Source organism: Rhinichthys klamathensis, unplaced genomic scaffold, assembly GCF_029890125.1.
Source record: "Rhinichthys klamathensis goyatoka isolate OS25496 unplaced genomic scaffold, OSU_Roscu_1.1 h1tg000059l_1, whole genome shotgun sequence".
In the NCBI taxonomy this organism is placed as follows: Eukaryota; Metazoa; Chordata; class Actinopteri; order Cypriniformes; family Leuciscidae; genus Rhinichthys; species Rhinichthys klamathensis.
This window is the reverse complement of record NW_026606604.1, coordinates 7,355,469-7,378,594: the sequence shown is the minus strand read 5'-3', so window position 1 is coordinate 7,378,594 and position 23,126 is coordinate 7,355,469. Positions and strand designations below refer to the sequence as shown.

Below are 23,126 nucleotides of genomic sequence, written 5' to 3'. Positions count from 1 at the left end.
TGTAGGAAGTCCACAACCTCCTTATGTTCAAAGCTTCTTGCCTGAAGGTGAGAGAGGTCAATTCATGAATGATTACAGAAATCATGACATTATCAACACATCTTAACATACATATTTGATATTTGCCGACATAGAAGATGAATCCGCATAAACAAGTCATTTTGCAACATAGAAATGAGGAACAAGTAAATGCCTCATATCCACTCATACAGTGTTATAAATGACAAGTCACTGCAGGCACTGGTTGTTGGGTAATGTACTATTCCACACTGCACATCCCCATTAAACTCACCACTTCAAAAGGAGTCTTTCCATCATAACCGGACATGGCCATATCAACCCCAGCTAACTTCCAAATCTTCAATCCCTCCAAGTCACCACTTGCAGCAAGACTGTAAAACACACACCAGAAGATCTACATGAGCCATCATGAACCCCGAAGCTACTATAATTATTCCAGCTCCTGAAAATTCAGTTCTGGCATGCGTTTAATACGTTGATCTGTTCAGGAGGAGACCTCAACCTCATGTCAGCAAGACGGCAGCTTTAAATTGACACTCCTGATCCTAGATGTGGAGGTGATTTATTTATCATTGCTAGTGAGAGGTGATATGAGTGCAGTTTAATCTTGTTTTATAAAACAGTTCTGACTCTAAATTCTGACTAGATGAACCATGTTCAAATTAATTGAATTTAGTCTACAGAATCAACTAACACTGCTTGTCAGTTGTAAACATTAGACTGTTTAGTAGGCTATAGTACTACATTCCATAGAGTAATATTTTGTTTTTAATTTTTATGCTATTATTAATAATACAATTATAGATTTATAGGTCTTTGGTGACATTCAGTATGAAGACTGATGTAGCTTGAAGGTCTGACATGCCAGAAGACACAAGAAACAAGATGATGCCATGCTTAGATCCAAATTCCAATAATACTGTATCTTTGCTGTTTCAATGCAATGAAAGTCCCTTAATGACTGGTGTGAAGAAATGTGTGTGAGAGAGAGAGAGAGAGAGAGAGAGAGAGAGAGAGAGAGAGAGAGAGAGAGAGAGAGAGAGAGAGACCGACCGGCACAGCTCTGTTCCAGTATCCTGCAATTCATCACGGGAGAGGTGAGCTCCACACTTCCTCAGCAGCTCCACAACATCCTTATGCCTACAGAGAAAAGTGACATGTCTTAAAGGGATAGTTCACCAAAAATGAAAATTATGATTTACTCAACATCAATGGCCTTTATTAACCCCCTGAGCCGTGTGGATTACTTATATGATGGATGATGCAGATCTAACATGTCATAACTCTTTACATTCATTTAAGACTTTATTTAACTTGTTTAAGACGGTGCTTACAGCGATGCTCAACAAAATGGGCATTTTGGCAGAGTTTTGTTTGTTCGGTGGTGCGCTGTCTGTGCGCACAAGTTGTGTATCACACAGACCGGAGATTCACCGCACAGAGTTCTCTTTAGTGTCTAGTCACATTAGAATGGTTTAAAAGCATTTATGTGAATAAGAGTGTCGTCATATGATGGATAACGCTAGCCAAAGGATGAGGGGAAAAATGGATGTGTGCATTTGGTCCGAAATGTAATGATAGAATGTCCAACCTGCCTGTCAATGTATGTATTTCTGTCATGACAACTCTCGGAGTGTTTGGTATGGTAATGGATATGACAATGTTGATATGTTTGGTCTTGGTCTTGCTACACTGCTGCTGCTGTTATTTGTGCTGCTGCAGAGCAAGTGTGGCATTAAGCTCTGGTTAAACGGGGTGGGAGGAGGATATATTTAAGGGGGACAAGCACAGACTAATTTAAGTGATGCACCAAACTCATGCGGGGAAGACGCCACACAAACACGGCGCTGAGAAAGAATTGGAACCCCGGTAACCAGAGTGGCCTGAGCATAAAATTAGGGGTTTAAAGGTATGAAGTGTTTGTTTATTTAAATGTGTGTACATTATTTCTGTATTATTCTGATTATTTGATTTGGTTATTTCGAGTTGATTTATTTCGAGTTTTTTGGTTTTCTTTCTTTAAAGAAGTTGTTATGCTTTATGCTTTTCCTGAGGAGGGGGGATGTTTAAACCCGGTTTTAGTGAATTTGACAATAAAAGCTGTATTTATGACGATATTTTAGTACGTTGGGATCAGTCTAAGCACCCACACAACACAAGAAAAGGACTTTCTACTGCCAATACATACACAACACTCAGCTGTGAGCAAGTAATTTATGCTGCTGCTGTACAATAGCGTACATGAATAGCAGATCTATACAGGTGGAGCTGGGGAAGTTGGAGGGTTTTTGAAGAGCATGCTGCACTGCTAAGGCAAATGCTACCAAAGAATTTGATCCGAGGAAAATGTATAATTTTACACTAATGCACCTACGATCAATGTTTAAAACATGCAAGAAAAGAATGGCATGGATGATATCAAATGGCTCTATGAAGTAGGTGGACAAACTAAAACAGTAATAACATAAAAAAAAAACGATACCTCTAGATGACTTTAAAAACCTTAGTGGTGTCAGTTTGTGTAAAGGGAAGAAATATGTTTCCTGTTATCAGAAAGACCTGTTAAATAACACACATCTGCACACCCGCACATTAGTTGTGGTAAAAACAGAGAAAAAATGTAAGTTACAGCAAAACATTCTGTTATATACACATTTATAAGCTTCCTAATGCATATACCGGTAATGCAAATAGGTATTAAGCTAAACCATCCGACCTTACTGGCCTGCATGTCTTACCTGAAGTGAATGGCATTTTGAAGCGGCGTATTGCCAAAGCGATCTTTGATATAGACTGTGGCCCCTTTACTCAGCAGATACTGCACCACTTTCAGATGTCCCTCACATGCAGCGATGTGAAGGGGAGTTCGGCCATCATAATTCGCCATGCTCAAGTCAGTGCCCTAAACAACAACAATAACAAAAAAGAGAAAGCATCATTTCTTATGTCTCTTTTTCCCCTATGCTATTTGGTACAATCAAGTATTTGTACTTCATTATTGTACTTAAATATAATTTTAAAGTATCTGTTCTTCCTTTTGGGAAACCTTTTTCCTCATAAAAACATGCCATTTTGAAAGGAAGAAATCGTCACCAGCTCAGTGAGTGACACAATAGCAGTGTCCAATTCATTAACAAGTTGATTGTTTTCAGTTAACCTGTTAAATCAGTTTACAAATCACACTGAACGATTAATTTGTGAACTGGACTGCATCTGATATCACCTGTTCACGGATTCAAATGATCTGGTCACTGCATTCACTGCAGTCTGACTCAAAATGAGCCAAGAATGGGAGATCCTCTGAACGGATAATGCGAAGAGTTATTAATGCTGATTTTTAAGATTTATTATTTTAAAAGAAAATCATAGATCAGGACTGCCCGTTTTTTTTTATACTAAATCTGCTGTAAAAGATTGAGCAATTTATGCCCATCAAATGAAAAGCTTGAATGTGTGCATGTCCATATTTATCTATTACCATCTGAATGGGGTAGGTTTTAGATAAAAACTTAACATAATGCTAAAATAACACAAATGAATGCCCATGCATCCTCCCCACTGCATGATGTAATTGCATTCTTCTTAAAATGTGCACGCATTTTGCCCAATGTGACATCTTTTTATATTTGTCAAAACACATTTAGTTTGTTTTTCAAATTTGTATATACTATATGGCCTATTTTGTTATTTTCACTTGTTTACACAACTGAATTATCAGTAATAGTTATCAGTGTATGACCAGTTTCGATAATAAAATAAACATTTTAAGCAGTAGGATGGCACATATACACTTGATAAATAAATAAACATTCGTTCAGTCAGTAGTTTTTACTTTTAATACTTAAGACCATTAAAAATTTAGTACTTTTGCACTTTTACTCAAATAAATTTGAAAATGAAAACTTAATACTTTTACTGGAGTAGTGTTTTAATAGGGTATCATACTTTTACTCCAGTACTTGATTTATGTACTGAAGGTTATAAGATGTTGAGTTGCTCTAAGGCTTTAAAAGAGCTATTTGGATTTCTCGTTGAAGGGATATTCTGCAGATATTCGGTATGGCAGATGGCCCAACCGGACTGACCGTTTATGCTGTAAGCACATTTGAAGATTCAGCTTGTGTGGAAGTGTCTTTAAATGCAATTCACAATGCATCGACACGCTGACCAACGGCAACAAACACTTGGTTTTGTCAGATCAGTGTGTTGCTGTTTGTGTCTGTTGGTACACCGACTGTATATATACCGAATTAGCATTTGTTGGGACGTTAAATGCACAAAGAGTTACAAATGCAAGTCATTGCAAAGGCGCTTGCTGTTACAGCAAACACCCAAATGCTTACCATTTCTCGTATGGCCTCTAAAGCCTCAGTATCTCCAATCTTAGCTGCAGCACAGGCCAGAGTGGGCGTTAGCGCATTTCGTATGGCTTCAAGCTCCTAAGGACATCAATAATATTATAGTGGATTACAACAGTTAATCACAACTTCTTCTGGTCCTGAATATGCTAGTTCATAATGGGGCAATACAAACTCAACCAGAATAACAAGATTAGAAGAAAAAGGTCTGGCCGCCTCACCTCTTTACAGCCAACGCTGAGGGACCTGGCGATGACCTGAATAAAGCGACTGTCGCTGAGAGAGAGCTTTGCTCCCTGCAGGTCAGCTACCATCTCACCACGCAGGTTGCGACTCATCATCTTATGAACAAATAACATGTTTGTAATTCATAAAGTAACATTACTAACACTGTACTGTGCAAACTGTCCTGGGAGATGCAAAATATTGTCACTTTCTGTTTTATACTTTTCACAGTCATTTTTTTTACCTCCTCCTTCTCTTTTTTACTGATGTCCTGTTTTGCCAGCACATAGGAGAGCTTTGAAAGAGCAGCTTCTGGAGTCATATCAAACCCAGCAACCACACCCGCCTTAGCCAGAGCCTGAGAGGGAATATTAAAGAAGTACACACTCCTGGAGTAAACCCACATGAAGCCTTTCTCAAGCAAACTCCCATACCTGGCCAGTGGCGTATGCTATTGTGACTGTGCCCCTGAGGCACTGAGTGCAGTTGACAATGATGAGTCCTCTCTTAGTCGCTTTACAGATCTCATCCAGCAAGTCTTGGCGGTTATCAGGGGCATTACCACTGCCGTAGGTCTCCAAAATGACACCCTCCATGGGAGCCGTCAAAAAGGCCTTGACCTGATGTGAAAATAAAATTAAATAATTCATTCATATCTCTTCCATGATGACCATGTTTTCATGTAATTATTCTTAATAACATAATTTGACCTTATTGGTAAGAATAATAATTCATATACATGCACACAGTGTTTAACTTGGCTAAGCCATAATGCTAATGAGAAAAACACAAATGTTGGCATTATGACTATAAATGAACATGAAGAGGCGTAAAAAAAATCTAACAAAAAAACAGAAGCATATGTGTTCATAAAAACCAAGATCATAAAAAAAGGAAGAGAAAAAAATGGGAAAAGAGCCAGACTAATGTAGTAAATACCTGCTCCTCCTCCCACACTGCTCTTAATAGAGGTGGTGTAAATACTAATGCAAATTTCTGGCTTTCTTTAGGACATGCTCGGTCTCATCACATACAGAACAAATAACAGCAAATCAACAGCAACTGACCAAATAATCCACTACAGCAAATCTACGTTCAAAGCAGAATGTCTGCATGTGAGTTAAACTTTCATCATCAGTAACAGATTTCAATTTACTACAAATGTTTTGTCACTCAACATTAAAGATGTTTGACCAAAATATGTGGCATATTACCACCCAGCCTTACTGTATCAGTAGTAATCCCTGGGAAGAGTCGCAGGAGACCCACATTTTGGTTCATTTGTGTGTTAACGGTGAATTTGGAAGTTATTCTTGGTCGCCACACAGTGTCCCAGTTAACTAAACAATAAGAAATGATCATTTTTTACATCAGAATACAGACATTAGTGCAATTACATCAGAAATGGATAAGTTGACATGAAAGTGCAAGCAGTGGCAACAGTGTCTTGTGACACAGTCTGTTAAGATACTTGAAATCTACTACAAATTGCGAGATACATTTACTGTATATATGTTAGCCTAATATTTCTGACTTTTGCAGCCACAAATGTTGGAAGAACTTGAATTACTGTTGATGTCAACTTCAAAATTGGCTAATGGTGGAAGATTTGGTGTAGCAAATGCTTTGAAGCTTCCAGAGTCCACCTTGGTGACACGATTGCCTCTGTACAGCTTATGGTGAAAATAGAGGCTAACCTGTGTAGAAATAAAGAGATAAAAGGTTATTTTCTTGTCCCTTGTTCATTTCAAACAGTTTTCAATAATTGTATGTCCCTTTAATGTGCTTTATTGTGTGTCAGCCTTCACTGGAACATCTTATCATGGACCATTAAAACATGTACTGACTTATTTGACAGGTGGTGTACAGATTCAGTGCTACTAGTGGACGATTTTTGTGCATTTTTGTGCGATTTTGTGCGGGCAGACGTGACTAATCAAAAATGACATTTGTTGTCGATGATTTTCATTATTGATTAGCCTATTGATTTTTTTTTATTAGTTGTTATTTATTAGTTAGTGGTCAGCCCTAGTTTGCACGCAGACATTCACACTCTCTACAGACAATTTTAGCTTCTCCAATTCACCTATAGATGCAGTATGTTTTTAGATTGTGGGGAAACCAGAGCACCCAGAGGAAACATGGGGAGAACTACATGCAAACTCATAAAATGTATTTCATATTCAATAACACTATACAAACATTTTTAATATCTGTATCATACAGCTTGCTCATACAACGTTTGCAATGGATATAAAAAGCATCTCTTCACCTCGGGAATGACAAACTGTCCTGCAATCAACAGCGCCCCTAAGAGGTTGTCCCTCCCATCACTCCTCATCTCAAAGATGGGCACCTGATGCCACAAATAAAATGGTTAGTTAAAGGAATAGTTCATTTAAAATACCTTTAAAACATGTTACCTGTGAGCCAGTGAGGACGACAGGCTTTCCCAGATTCTCACACATGAATGATAAGGCAGAGGCGGTGTAAGCCATGGTGTCAGTGCCATGCAGAACAACAAACCCATCATAATCCTCATAGTATTTCTGTGAACGAGACAAAAATTTCTCAGCACTGACTGTCTAAAGTGGGGGAAAAAAATAGAGATGGTTAAAAAAGGCACCTCAATGTCTTTTACGATAGTTATCCAGTCATTTGGAGTCATGTTGCTGGAGTCAAGCAGGGGAGAGTACTCTAAAAACGTATACACAACCCTCTTGTCCAGTTTGGATCGTCTGAGGTAAGACAAAATGAGGCTCGATTTTAGTCAACATACACTGGGAATGTACCATAATGACAACAAGGTTCAAAAACAAATCAATATTTCATTGAGTAGCCTTAAACAAAAAAGAAAGAAAGCCCGATAAAAGGGCGCTCGCACCCAGGACCACCACCACCCGGTGGCCTTATAGGAAAACAGTGAACAGTGGGTGATTTCTAGGCTAGGTGATATGCTTTTAAGGGGTAAATATATGAATAATATGGCAAAGTCATTTTGATGTGCCAGACTTCCTGTTGTCAGCAGGTGGCGTTTTGACTATAACTGAATTTTTCCATGTATGTCTTCAGGCCAAGAGTCTTATCAAACATGTGAAGTTTGGGGCAGATCTACTACTGTTACACTTAAGTATACTTAAAATTATAATTTTATATACTAAAAAGTGGTAAAATTCAGTCCCAATCAGTATTGAAATAGTACACTTACTGCTAGTAGCCTAGATATTAGTATACTTACTATATAAAGTATACTTAAAAACATACTCAAATAAACTTGAAGTATACTTCTTTTTCGTAAAGGATTTAAGCTCACAAAAAAAAAAAAAAAATCAGAATTGTGAGAGATAACTTGTCATGTCTTACTTATGGGTCATCTCTGCAAATAAAGTGAAAGCATTTTAGTGGTTCTCAACTGGTGGGACAACACCCAAAAATGTATCACAAGACTTTTTTGATAGGATGAAAGAAAGTACTCTAAAAAAACAATTCTATAATACTCTTATATAATACTATAATATTCCATACATAAATGGTTAGTTAGGATGTCAGATTAAATAAACTTACAATATATTTTGTTCTTGACATCAAATGTTTATTGTGTTGTGGCTAATACTAATACAAAATAGTGTTGTTTTAGCCCTGTGCACAGCACATCCACTGTTCTTTAAGCATTTACACAATTTTCTAAAAATTGTCAGTGCTTAGTAGGCTACCTTTGGATATTGTACAGGTCATGGTAACTTTTTTTTTGTTTTACTTTACTTTACTTTACTTTACTTGTGCATGATAAATTGATTTTGATATTGAAATTGAAGTGGTATCACCAAATAATTGACCATAACTCTCTGGGTCCTGATCAGCCACCTCCTAAAATAAACTTGATTACATGTTTGCATGGGAACTTACGGCAGCACCAGTGTTTTATCCTCAGGCTTGTAACATTCATACAGCTTTGTCCGTTGTGCGTAAGGCTCATCATGCAGAATGGGGAGTGTGCGTAGAGTTTTAACAAGAGCATTTGGTTCTGGAGACAGAACTGCAAATATAAAAGAAAAGCATGTAAGAAAGTTGCATCTGACAACAGGGTTCACAACAGGCTCTGGGTTCAGGCTAAATTCCGAGCTCGGAACTCTGCCCTTGGACAGCATGCCAAATACGAACATTTTATGCTTTTAATTTACAGAATTTGATCATTTGTGACTGTGAACTTGTAAAAAGCAGAACTCTGTTCATTCTTTTGATATAGCCTACTGACTGTTTGCATGTTCATACTACAGAATATTCTGGGGGCCATGACATTTTTGTAAACATGAAGAGTTCAGATGCAAAAGCCTCTAAGTGCCATTTGAAATTTTTCTTCTAGAATGATAATTTTTATAAAGCTTGTATATTTATGTTCAGTAATTTCACTTAAATGGCAATGAAGATTAGGCCTACCTATTAATTGTCATTTAGGTGAAATTACTGAACTTCAATATACAAGCTTGATAAAAATTATCATTCTAGAAGAACATTTCAAATGGCACTTAGAGGCTTTTGCATCTGAACTCTTCACATGTAAAAATTATTAGGGCCCAAGCCCAAAGGGCGAAGGCCCTATTGTTTTCCTTAGGATTATTTATTAGGGCCCAAGCCTTGAAAAGGCGAAGGCCCTATTGTTTTCCTTAGGATTATTTTTTTTTTTTTTTTTTTTTTCTTTTATTTTTCTTACGACTATTCGGGCACTTTTGGGGCTCTTAACGTGCACGAAAACTCTTGAAACTTTGCACGCGGGTCAGAACCCGCGGCCATCAGGGTCGGGGTGAAGATGGTACCCGGGCGTGGCAGGGGGGCTCGACAGCGCCCCCTGGAACGGGGTCCGAAAACTTGGTCCATAAATCAAACACGCTTGTATGTAAGAATATGAAACTCGGTACACATATAGATCTCATCGGTTCATATGTACTTCATGCTCTTACTTTTTACCCCAGCCCAACAGGAAGTCGGCTATTTAGGGTTGTTTGTAAAACGCATGCAATGGAATTTAAAGTACTTCTCCTAGAGAATTCAAAGAAATGCCTCGAAACTCGGTCAGCATGAAGTCAAGACATTGAGGATGAAAAATTGCGAGGGGATTTTTGATATCTCGAACGGTTTGGCCGTGGCGGGGAAACGAAATTATGGCGAGAAACGTGAAACAGGAAGTGTGTTATAACTTCTGCATACATTAACTGATCTTGATGAAACTTCACCAGTGTGTTCGCTGTAAGAGGCCGATCACATGGATGTGACTATTGTGAGTCAAAGTTATAGCGCCACCAACTGGCAGCAGGAAGTGTGTCACTTTCAAAATGCTTCGAAATCACCCTCTTATTTTAACCCAATTTGCTTCAAACTTCATCTGTATAATGTAAACATACGCCAGATGTAGACCTGTGAATGGATTCTTGATATCTTTGATACTGTTGCCGTGGCAACACATCAAACTTTAAAATTCTTTTTTGATGCTTTTGAGACTCTTAGCATGCTTGAAATTGCATGAAACTCGACAGACATGTCACATATATTAGCCAGTAGACATGTGCAAAGTTTCAGGAACGGGCGTGGTGCAGGGACTCAGTAGCGCCACCTTTTGACAAAAGTGAGAGGGTTAGTTTCATAGTTTTACCTGCAATCTTAAAACTCGGTAGGCATATTGTTCAGATCAAGCCGGACAACTTTCTAATTTACAGTTTTTGGTTCCGAACAACAGGAAGTCAGATATTTTGGTTTGAATGGGATGTTTTGGAGTAATCTCTGTCCCTCTCTCCCTCTCTCTGCATACCTCTGTGTCTGTGGGGGGAGGGGGATGTGTCTGTTTGAGTGACAAAGCTTTTAATTATTGTTGATCAAGGTTTCGGGGGCTTTTGGGGCCCTTAACATCCTCTAAAACTCTTGAAACTTTGCACACGGGTCAGAACCCGTGGCCATCAGGGCCGGACTGAAGCTGGTACCCGGGCGTGGCAGGGCGGACCGACAGCGCCCCCTGGACTGGGATTCGAACACTTGTCCATAAATCAAAGACACTTGCATGTAATAATATGAAACTGTGTACACTTATAGATCTCATTGGGTTAAACAACTTTCGTGCTCTAAGTTTTACGACATCCCAACAGGAAGCCGGCTATCATGGTTTGTTTGGAAACGCATACCCCTGAAATTCTATTTAATTCTCCTTGGGAATTGATCGGATTTCAAGCAAACTCGGTCAGCATGACGTCAAGACATTGATGATGCTAAATTCCGGAGGGATTTTTGATATCTCGAACGGTTTGGCCGTGGCGAGGAAATTAATTTTATGACTAAAAAAGGACACATAAAGTGTGTTATAACTTTGCTCGTTTTACCTACAGTTACAAAACTTGCCACGCATATTGTTCTCATCAAGCCAATCGACTTTCTAATTTAAAGTCATTAGCTCAGAGCAACAGAAAGTCAGATATTGTAGTTTGAATGGATTTCTTGTCCCCCTGCCATTCTGTTTGTGTGTGTGTCTGTGTGGGGAGGGGAGCAGAGGGGAGGGGAGGGAGGGAGGGTTGGTGTCTGTGTTTATGTGTGTGTGTGTGTGTGTGTGGCTGGCTGTATGATTTTTCCTGCATTAAAGGATAAAGAAATCTCTAAGTCCTTGTCTTTTCGCATAACAATTTTTGTATTTTTTTTTAAATGACAAAATATGCATCACTCCTCTTAAGTGGTTTATTTTATTCCCACCAAACTTTTTCAACATGATGAAAATACATTAAAGAAGCATAATTGTGAATATCTATTGAATATCTCTAATTGTTTTGCTATGGCGAGGGATTAAAGTCATGTAAAAAAAAAAAAAAACACTAAAAGCTTCATATCTTCTAAAAATGTAATTATACACCATTTATTTCTAGATAAAATTATACAAATATCAGAACTAAACCCATTTTATTCTTGTTTTCAATTTAAGAATAATGTACAAGTTTAAAAACAGCCAGGATGCACTATTCAGTTAAAAAATAAATATATCAAATAATACATAGGGCTATACTGCCCTCTTGTGTTCAAAATCAGGTAGGCCTGTTGTATTTAAATATAGGTAGCTGCTATGTGACTCCGAGAATTTTTTCTCACCGGTTATTTGACGTGTAACACCGGGGGCTTTTATATCGCTAAGTTAAAAGTGAAAGTAAAGTAAGGACATTTATAGTGGTGGCGCTCGCAGTGCGCTCGAATGAATTTCTATGGAAGTAGAAATGAAAAAACGTTCGCTCTGTTTTGCTCGCTCGTCGCCATGGATGCGCACTGTAATGAATGCCACTGCAGCCGCATACTTTTTAGTGTCACTTTAAAATTAGTGCAATATCGGGGGCCAATTGCTTGAATTGTGAGTTCAATAGTCTATTATTTTTCACGGAAAACACAACAACAAAAGAGTACAATGACAGATTCGCTTAAATAGGCGCTTTTACATAAAATAGCCTATTCCGTCATCATCTTTTCAGTCAGCACTTCACTCTCGTGATTAATGAAATTTATTGCTGATATTTGCTGCAACTTTCGTTCCGCTCACAATTTAGTAAGCAATCACGCTTCAAATGTGTTTTTATTTTATTTTTGTGTATATATATGTGTGTGTATATATATATATATAGCTTATGTTTCAAATATGAGTTAATTAACAATCGTTTGAAAGAATGATACTTTTAAACATATCACTAAACCATCATTAGGTGTCGCCAGGCGACCGTCTTAATGAGCGAGTCATTGATTCATTTGTTCGAACGATTCGTTCGAACGGCTGAGTCATTCATGAATGAGACAGATTATGGATTGGTCATTGAATCTTTGAGTCAACCGATTCGTTCAAAATGCTGAATCATTCAGTAATGAGAACGCGTTGCTGTGAGATGCTCGATGGTTCTGCTGTGATCTTTGTTTAACTATTTTCGCTGCTGAAACAGAAAAAAGTCAATATTGCATCTAAAATGTAAGTGATTTGACTTGTGTGTGTCTGTGTCTGTGTCTGTGTCTGTGTCTGTGTGTGTGTGTGTGTGTGTGTGTGTATGATTGTGTCTGTTACAGTGATTGTTTAACCCTTGTTAAAGTTTAGGCTGTCTTTTTGGATATATATCTTTTTATATAAAAAAAATAGGCATACAACCCATATATTTTAAATGTATTGTTTGCTTTAAATTACATTAAGATTTGTATGTTTGGTAATTGAACCTGAATGAATTTTAAATGAATGTGCTATATTTCAGAGTTTTCCTTAAAATTTGAACTAACTTTATTCTCATCTGAATGATAGACTATTTATTTTTGTATAAAATAAAAAAGAGATTTTGGTTGGGTGACAGTTGTAGTTTACAGTTTGACAAAAGCACAATGTTGTGTTTTATTGCGATTGTACACAAATATAAGTAAACACTTTGCAGTTTGAATAATGTCCTGTATGAACAAAAGGACGGAGTATGTTTTAATGTCTACATTGTTCAATCACGTTTCACACACACACACACACACATACACACACACAAACTTTTTTCTAATCAGATCAGGCAAGTAATATTCTGTCTTGGCACACTTGATTTAACTTTCAATCTTGTGTACTTATTTCATGTGTCCATTAAGTCCATGAGACCGTAGGGTGTCTCATTTTTCATTTTAGGTTTCAGAAGGTTGCTCACGCATATGATATGTGCCCTCAATGCACACTTTTGCAGAGCCCACACCAATGCAAGCTCTACAGTACACATCTTCTCAACAGTCAAAGCGGGGTTAAGTTATTGCCCGTCATGCACAGTAACCCTAAAGGCACCAGGGTGGCGGTGCCACCGGCTTGTTTATATATATATATATATATATATATATATATATATATATATATATATATATAAATATAGCTGCGAGCAGCGATGAAGGGCCAAAGCCGGTGGCACCGCCACTCCGGTGCCTTTAGGTAACTAAAGGCACCGGGGTTGCGGTGCCACCGGCTTGGGCCCGTAATCGCTGCTCGCAGCTATATTTATTCTTCTTATTATTTTTCTGCTACCTTTTGGACACTTTTGGAGGCCTTAACATGCTCAAAAACTCCTGAAACTTTGCACACATGTCAGAACCCGCGGCCATCAGGGCCGGGCTGAAGATGGTACCCGGGCGTGGCAGGGGGGCTCGACAGCGCCCCCTGGAACGGGGTCCGAAAACATGGTCCATAAATCAAACACGCTTGCATGTAATAATATGAAACTCGGTACACATGTAGATCTCCTCGTTTCATATATACTTCACACTCTTACTTTTTACCCCAGCCCAACAGGAAGTCGGCTATTTAGGGTTGTTGGTAAAACACACGCAATGGAATGTGAAATACTCCTCCTAGAGAATTCAAACAAACGGCACGAAACTCGGTCAGCATGAAGTCAAGACATTGAGGATGAAAGTTTGCGAGGGGATTTTTGATATCTCGAACGGTTTGGCCGTGGCGAGGAAACAAAATTATGGCGAGAAACGTGAAACAGGAAGTGTGTCATAACTACTGCATACATTAACTGATCTTGATGAAACTTCAACAGTGTGTTCGTTGTAAGAGGCCGATCACATGGATGTGACTATTGTGAGTCAAAATTATAGCGCCACCAACTGGCAGCAGGAAGTGTGTCACTTCCTAAATGCTTTGAAATCACCCTCTTATTTTTACCCGATTTGCTTCAAACTTTATGTGTATAATGTAAACACACGCCAGATGTAGACCTGTGAAAGGATTATTGATATCTTAGATACTGTTGCCGTGGCAACACATCAAACTTTAATATTCTTGTTTGATGCTTTTGAGACTCTTAGCATGCTTGAAATTGCATGAAACTCGACAGACACAGGTATGCATATGGTTCAGATCAAGCCGGACAACTTTCTAATTAACTGTCATTAGCTCAGACCAAGAGGAAGTCAGATATTTTGGTTTGAATGTGGATGTTTCTGAGAATTTTCTCTCCCTCTCCCTCTGACAGAGAGAATGCACCCTGCCATTCGTGTGTGTCTGTGTGGGGAGGGGGGAGGGGCTCTTTTAGTTTAAACACAAAATTATACATAGGGCCATACTGCCCTCTTGTGTCCAAAATTATATTTATATATACATTATACATATATTTGGTATGTGACTGAGGACCGAGAGCTTTTAAATACGGGACATTGATAATGGCCACGTGCAGAGCGCTCGAGGGAATTCCTATGGAAGTAGGAATGAACTAAAAAACGTTCGCTCTGTTCTGCTCGCTCATCGCCGTGGACGCGCACCGTTATGAATGCCAGTGCAGCCGCATACTTTTTAGTGTCACTTTAAAATTAGTGCAATAACGGGGCCGATTGCTTGAATTGTGAGTTCAATAGTCTATTATTTTTCACGGAAAACACAACAACAAAAGAGTACAAGGATAGATTCGCTGAAATAGGGGCTTTTACATAAAATAGCCTATTCCGTCATCATCTTTTCAGTCAGCTCTTCACTCTCGTGATTAATGAAATTTGACTCCTGTTGCTGATATTTGCTGCAACTTTCGTTCCGCTCACAATTTAGTAAGCAAACACGCTTCAAATGTGTTTTTATTTTATTTTTGTGTATATATATGTGTGTGTATATATATGTGTGTATATATATATATATATATATATATATATATAGCTTATGTTTCAAATATGAGTTAATTAACAATCGTTGGAAAGAATGATACTTTTAATATCACTAAACCGTCATTAGGTGTCGCCAGGCGACCGTCTTAATGAGCGAGTCATTGATTCATTCGTTCAAACGATTCGTTCGAACGGCTGAGTCATTCATGAATGAGACAGATTATGGATTGGTCGTTGAATCTTTGAGTCAACCGATTCGTTCAAAATGCTGAATCATTCAGTAATGAGAACGCGTTGCTGTGAGATGCTCGATGGTTCTGCTGTGATCTTTGTTTAACTATTTTCGCTGCTGAAACAGAAAAAAAAGTCAATATTGCATCTAAAATGTAAGTGATTTGACGTGTGTGTGTGTGTGTGTGTGTGTGTGTGGGTGTGTGTGTGTGTGTGTGTGTGTGTGTGTGTGTGTGTGTGTGTGTGTGTGTGTGTGTGTGTGTGTGTGTGTGTGTGTGTGTGTGTGTGTGTGTGTGTGTGATTGTGTCTGTTACAGTGATTGTTTAACCCTTGTTAAAGTTTAGGCCTTGTCTTTTTGGATATATATCTTTTTATATAAAAAAAAATAGCATACAACCCATGTATTTTAAATGTATTGTTTGCTTTAAATTACATTGAGATTTGTATGTTTGGTAATTGAACCTGAATGAATTATAAATGAATGTGCTATATTTCAGATCATATATTTGTTTTCCTTAAAATTTGAACTAACACTAACTTTATTCTCATCTGAATGATAGATTATTTATTTCTGTATAAAATAAAAACACATTTGATTTTTCTTTTTTAATCAATGTAACTGAAAAAATAAACAGATTAGGGCTCTGATCGAGGACAATAATGTCAAAAAAAGAATCAGGGCATGTCTCATATCTTTCTAAAATGTAATTATACACCATTTATTTTTATATAAAATTATACAAATATTAGAACTAAACCCATTTTATTCCTTTTTTTCAATTTAAGAATTATTTTTAAGTTTAAAAACAGCCAGAATGGTTGTTTAGTCAAAAATAATAATAATCCAAATCATATATAGTGCTATACTGCCCTCTTGTGTTCAAAATCAGGTAGGCCTATTGAATTTATATATTTATATATTAGGGATGTTACTATGGGAATATTTTCCCACCGGTTAATCAACGTGTGATTGTGTAAACCAATTGTGTAAACCTCCCGCTGGGGGGTTTAAAAACACTAACTTGAAAGCGAAAGTATAATATGGACGTCCGCACGGACATTGAAATGGTGGCGCTCGAATGAATTTCTATGGAAGTAGAAATTAACTAAACGTTCGCTCTGTTCTGCTCGCTCGTCGCCATGGACGCGCACCGTTATGAATGCCAGTGCAGCCGCATACTTTTTAGTGTCACTAAAATTAGTGCAATTTCGGGGGCCGATTGCTTGAATTGTGAGTTCAATAGTCTATTATTTTTCACGGAAAACACAACAATAAAAGAGTACAATGACAGATTCGCTTAAATGGGCGTTTTTACATAAAATAGCCTATTCCGTCATCATCTTTTCAGTCAGCTCTTCACTCTCGTGATTAATGAAATTTGACTCCTGTTGCTGATATTTGCTGCAACTTTCGTTCAGCTCACAATTTAGTAAGCAAACACGTTTCAAATGTGTTTTTATTTTATTTTTGTGTATGTGTGTGTATATGTATGTATATATATAAATATAGCTTATGTTTCAAATATGAGTTAATTAACAATCGTTGGAAAGAATGATACTTTTAAACATAACACTAAACCGTCATTAGGTGTCGCCAGGCGACCGTCTTAATGAGCGAGTCATTGATTCATTCGTTTGAACGACTGAGTCATTCATGAATGAGATAGATGTTTATGGATTGATTGGTCATTGAATCTTTGAGTCAACCGATTCGTTCAAAATGCTGAATCATTCAGTAATGAGAACGCGTTGCTGTGAGATGCGCGATGGTTCTGCTGTGATCTTTGTTTAACTATTTTCGCTGCTGAAACAGAAAAAAAGTCAATATTGCATGTAAAATGTAAGTGATTTGACTTGTGTGTGTGTGTGTGTGATTGTGTGTGTGATTGTGTCTGTTACAGTGATAAGAGTTTAACCCTTGTTAAACTTTAGGCCTTGTCTTTTTGGATATATATCTTTTTATATTAAAAAATAGTCATACAACCCATATATTTTAAATGTATTGTTTGCTTTAAATTACATTAAGATTGTATGTTTGGTAATTGAACCTGAATGAATTTTAAATGAATGTGCTATATTTCAGATCATATATTTGTTTTCCTTAAAATTTGAACTAACACTAACTTTATTCTCATCTGAATGATAGATTATTTATTTCTGTATAAAATAAAAACACATTTGATTTTTCTTTTTTAATCAATGTAGAATGTGTAACTGAAAAAATAAACAGATTAGGGCTCTGTTTGATGACAAGAAATGAAAACCAATGCGATATGATGAATGTCCAAAAGATGGCTCCCACAGACTGTTTTTAAATAGGATTGTTTGATATTTTTTGCTTTTAAACTGTGTGTGTGTGTGTAAGAGATTTTGGTTGGGTGACAGTTGTAGTTTACAGTTTGACAAGAGTTTATAGCTTGACAAAAGCACAATGTTGTGTTTTATTGCAAGTGTACACAAATATAAGTAAACACTTTGCAGTTTGAATAATGTCCTGTATGAACAAAAGGACGGAGTATGTTTTTATGTCTACATTGTTCAATTACGCCACACACACACACACACACACACACACACACACACACACACACACACACACACACACACACACACACACACACACACACACACACACACACACACACAAACACTATTTTTCTAATCAGATCAGGCAAGTAATATTCTGTCTTGTCTCTTAAAAAAACAATATATATATATTTATGTATATATATATATATATATATATATATGTGTGTGTGTGTGTGTGTGTGTTTGTGTGTGTATATATATAAATATAGCTGCGAGCAGCGATGAAAGGGCCAAAGCCGGCGGCACCGCCACCCCGGTTATAGCGCCACCAACTGGCAGCAGGAAGTCTGTCACTTTCAAAAAGCTTTGAAATCACCTGATTGCTTCAAACTTCACTACTATGATGTAAACACACGGCAGATGTAGACCTGGATGTAGACCTGACCTTTCAGAAGGTTGCTCTCGCATACTTTGTGGTTGATATGTGCCCTCAATGCACACTTTTGCAGAGCCCACACTGATACAAGCTCTACAGCACACTTCTTTTCGACAGTCAAAGCAGGGTTACGTTTTTGCACGTCGTGCACAATAACCCTAAAGGCACCAGGGTGGCGGTGCCACCGGCTTTATATATATATATATATATATATATATATATATATATATATATATATATATATATATATATATATATATATATATATATATATATAAATATAGCTGCGAGCAGCGATGAAGGGCCAAAGCCGGTGGTACCGCCACCCCGGTGCCTTTAGGTAACTAAAGGCACCGGGGTTGCGGTGCCACCGGCTTGGGCCCGTAATCGCTGCTCGCAGCTATATTTATATTTTTTTTCCGAAAATGTTGGCAGGGAAAGAGAGATTGCTATTTTAACTTACAATTTGATGCAAACTTTATTTCATTGACTGCACTCTGCATTAATAATAAAGTTGTAAATAATCTAACCTAATATTTATCACAACACATCTCTAAACAGTAACTCACACTAACAGATTGAAAGTACACTCCTTTCTTGTGTATCTGAGTTCTTTGGACCCAGATAAGATTTTATTAAAGATAAAGAGTGAAGTTTGTGAGCTTCCTGAAGCTGTGTTATTGTGCATGGGCAGAATTTAGTGGTTTTATAGTACGCTTGGCTGACATTGTAAAATAAGGCACAAGCCTGATAGAAACAAACTTAACAAACTAAACAGTCCCAAAATATTGGCTTTGACAATTCTGTTTATCTTTACTGTTACATCAAGTATTTAGGCCTGCAATCTTCCTGACTGACTTTCCCATTCTTAAAGATGTCTCGGTTACGTTGGTTCCCTGAATAGGGAACCAACTTAGAGAACTATGGTTACATAACTAACTGAGACTTTCCCTTTCATAGGTTCACTCAAGCTGCATAGCCATCACAATTTGGAACAATATACCATAACTCTTTCACATTTGAAAAATGTGAAAGAGTTATGCCCATTCTTCTATGACACATTATATGTTTGAGTGCTCAACTCCATTAATGAGAGTAGAATATTTATGCTACATAAAATGGTAAACAGAGTTTAAATTCTTTTTTTTTTAAACTTCATTATTCCGCTCACAAAACGGGCGTGTGCGGCGCTGAACACATAGGCTATATGGCTAGCTGTAAAGAAAATGTTATGCGCTATCTAAGCTACTTAAACAAAATGATGATATATTACACATATTACTAAAAAATTTTTTTAGCACAATCTACCTAAATAAATAATGTAAAATCTCCTAAATTGTTTATATGACACAATTAACTTAATATTATAAGTGATTATTACGGTGCTTTTTTATTTTAAGTTGATTATTAGCAAATGGAAAATACCTGTTTGAATTTTACTTTGGGTTATGATACAATTAAAAGTAGGCTATGTCTGCAGCACAGCACAAGAAGAAACTTGCTGCACTGACATTAGCTAAACTATTGCGCATTGAGCAACATACACACACATCACAGTATTAGGCCTATAGCCTACATGCAGTTATCCACAACCTAAGCTCTTCTGCACATTAACGATTACAAACTTGAACACAACAGAAACTCGTTTATATCCCAATTAAACACAAACAGATGTTTCCCTTCACTCAAAAAATCAGTCACCTCCAAATGGTGTCTCCAAATGAAATCGCGATAATTTAACTAATTCTTTTAAAAATAGGCAGCCTTGAATCCTTAATTTGATCAGCTTTAACGGTCCCTCAATTGAAGTCTCAAAGCTCCTTAAGATTCCTTTAAAAAAAGAGGAAAATGTAGGATGCTTTCTCTTGCATGGTTTTATTAGTAAACTGTTCTCAGTATTTTTTATACAACACTGAACCACAATTTCTTTAATAAAGTATACAAACTATTTCAATTAATAAATTAAATTACGAAATTACGTTTTTACAAAAAGCGGCTAAACGTTTCTGCCTGATTTGGAATAGGCTACTCTCAAACAGTCGCATGAAAAGATAAAAGGCCTACGCAAAGTGACAGCCTCATGGAATAATGCTAGGCTATAATGTAAGGATGTTGCTTTCTTTTTTATGTGTTTTTATTTGTATTTTCAACGAACAGTTGTTATGCTGGTAAGTCAATGTGAAAGTGTAACTTTTTAAAAATTAATTAATATAAAACAAAATAAAGTAGGCTAGCTAATTCGGAAACACAGTGCTCGTTTTGTTTTAGATGTAGGCTACATCATCAGATTATGGCATGCATTTGATAATTTTATAGGCCTAATTCAAATGGTTTATATTAGTAAAAATCAATAATAGATATTACAAAAAAAGACAATGATTTTTGATATAAAGTCTAGCTTTTTCTGGTTAAAATATATCTATGAATCTTCATAATTCAATGAAAAACGGTGCCGTTTGTGTGTATGAACCACTGATCTATATAATGACATTCTATATAGATCAGTGGTATGAACCCTCGTGCAGTCAGGTGTGAAACTTACCTCCGTCATGCAAGATCATTCCAATAGTTCCTCCGGTGTTTATGACCAGGACCCTCGCCTCGACATCGGTACTCAGATCAGGAGAGCCCGAACTGTCGCAAGGGACTCTCCTGCGACCCTTTCCCACGGCGCTTCGGCAGAGAGACTTCTGCGACTGAAACACATCAGATTGATTTAACCTGTTACTCAGCGATGTCATGCTTGCTTAAGCCCAAAACTAACCAACAATTTATTTGAGAGACAACGCGTTGATTTTAAAAAGGCTACTCGCACCTAACGTGCTAAGCCTTAATTAACAGGCTATAGCTTGATCAACACTTTTATTAACACAACAAACCGTATCACTAGGCTATATCAGAAAATGTGAGTTTTACAATGAGTAGTAAAAGAAACCTTTGTCTTATCAATCGAGTAAAAAAAAAAAAAAAATCTTACCAGGAAATTCAAATCCATTTCTTTTTTCTTTTCTTTTTTTTTGTAAGGCTATGTGAATTCACGTAGAATGACTGTTGAAGATGCTCGTGCATATTTACAATTTACTCTTTTATTTGTTGCAGACATGAAGTGAAACTTTGTTTAAGCCAATGAGGGCGCTGGACAACTTTCACGTGACTGCGAAATAAATAAATACAACTTTTCTGCGAATTGCATGAGGTAGGCCTAAATTAAATTAACGGCTGTTGCAATAACACGACTTTTAAAAATTACATGGTCATCATAATTGATTTCTTTATTTTTCGTTTTCCTTTCATTCTATCGTTCAAAGTTGCTCACCCAGCAGGCTGAGTTAGACATTTAATAATATCTCGTAATACACACAAAGTAGATGACGTTTTAAAATGCTGAGCTGTGATCACTCTAAAATATTAGCCAAAATTTAAATTAAAGCACTAAAATATTGACCAAAACTAAATTAAACATATCTTAAAGAGTTCTGATGTTGGAATGGCAGAATTCATATTGTCAGGATGCTCTTCACAACTGGAATAAGCAGTGAGCAAATAATAGCTATAGCAAGCACTTAATCAACTCCCAATCATGAATTAAAATGTTGGGTTTACTCAAATTTATATATATATATAAAATATTTCTGAATATATAATTCTGTGCAATATGGATAAATAAATGAAACAAATTATTAAAATAAAGTCGAGACAACTCAATTTGATTAGGCTTTAGAAAGCTCAAGAGCTGATAAAGGCTCATAATTCATATAACTCAGGATTCTCTTCTATTAATTCATCGATTAAGTGCTCTAGCTATTTGACATAATCGCTGCTTATCCAGTTGTGAAGAGAATCCTGAGAATATGAATTATGAGCATTTTTCAGCTTTCCAAAGCCTAATCAAATTGAGTTGTCCCGACTTTATTTTAATAATTTGTTTCATTTATTTAAAGTTATGCATATTGCACAGAATTATACATTCAAAAATATTTTATTAAATATAAATTTGAGTAAACCCAACATTTTAAGGATTTAATTTTTTTTTTTAAAATTACTCATTTCTTTAAGCTATGCCAACTAACTGGCAGTATTTATTTTGAGTGTTGTGAAACTGTTATCTGTCAAGTAAGCATATTTATGGTAACCCATGACTGGTAACAGTTTATGTTTTTGCAATTATTCACAAATGATGATGACCATGTAATTTTAATGGTCATATATATAACCCTGCAACATCAAGTGACAATAATTTTAGGAACTTAAAATTCACAGAAAAGTTGCCTTATCCAATCTAAATGTTTTTGTTTATTTGCCTGTTACACCATACAGGCCTGTGCAGTGCAGTCTTGGTCCTGTCCAAGCACTGCACATTTAGATGTCTCACTAAGTTGATGCAGTTGTTTGATGCAGGTATCGATGAGTTGAATCAGTATTAGCATGGCTTTATGAACATGGTGGTAGATCTGCTGTTTTGGGGGGTGTTTGTCCTATATCCTTTCTGTCTATGTGATATAATTTTGTCAAGTTTCTCATGTCTTCTGCTTGTTGAGGGGTTTTTATGTATGTTTATTTGCTGCAGCAGAATGTATTAAATGTTCATATAGCATGACTGTGTATCTATTGGCACGGGCAGTAGCAAGTCTCTGTACTTGCTCTGCAGCAGCAATAATCAACTGCAGCAGCTTAGCAGATCTAATCCGCCATGCAGGACCAAATACATTACA

The 23,126-nt window shown here is 36.9% G+C and overlaps 1 protein-coding gene across 1 annotated transcript; it reads right to left on the bottom strand.

The window, feature by feature from the left end:
• Positions 1-259: 259 nt before the first annotated feature.
• LOC130084184 (60 kDa lysophospholipase-like) lies at positions 260-21,453 on the bottom strand. The gene is made up of 15 exons (XM_056249421.1): positions 21,392-21,453; positions 20,957-21,110; positions 8,511-8,640; positions 7,231-7,342; positions 7,028-7,153; positions 6,877-6,960; positions 6,175-6,301; positions 5,832-5,944; positions 5,039-5,224; positions 4,849-4,962; positions 4,601-4,720; positions 4,365-4,460; positions 2,760-2,923; positions 1,075-1,161; positions 260-392 (listed from the first exon to the last, which is right to left on the bottom strand). The coding sequence occupies exons 1-15, from the start codon at positions 21,407-21,409 to the stop codon at positions 260-262; spliced, it is 1,764 nt and encodes a 587-aa protein (XP_056105396.1). The 5' UTR covers positions 21,410-21,453.
• Positions 21,454-23,126: the final 1,673 nt, after the last annotated feature.

What these genes read in the sequence shown, in the direction of transcription:
- LOC130084184 (XM_056249421.1), bottom strand. An exon ending in TCGTCCTCACTGGCTCACAG is followed by an intron (nt 6,961 to 7,027) that starts GTAACATGTTTT and finishes TTGTGGCATCAG; the next exon opens with GTGCCCATCTTTGAGATGAG. An exon ending in TAGAGGCCATACGAGAAATG is followed by an intron (nt 2,924 to 4,364) that starts GTAAGCATTTGG and finishes GTTGTTGTTTAG; the next exon opens with GGCACTGACTTGAGCATGGC.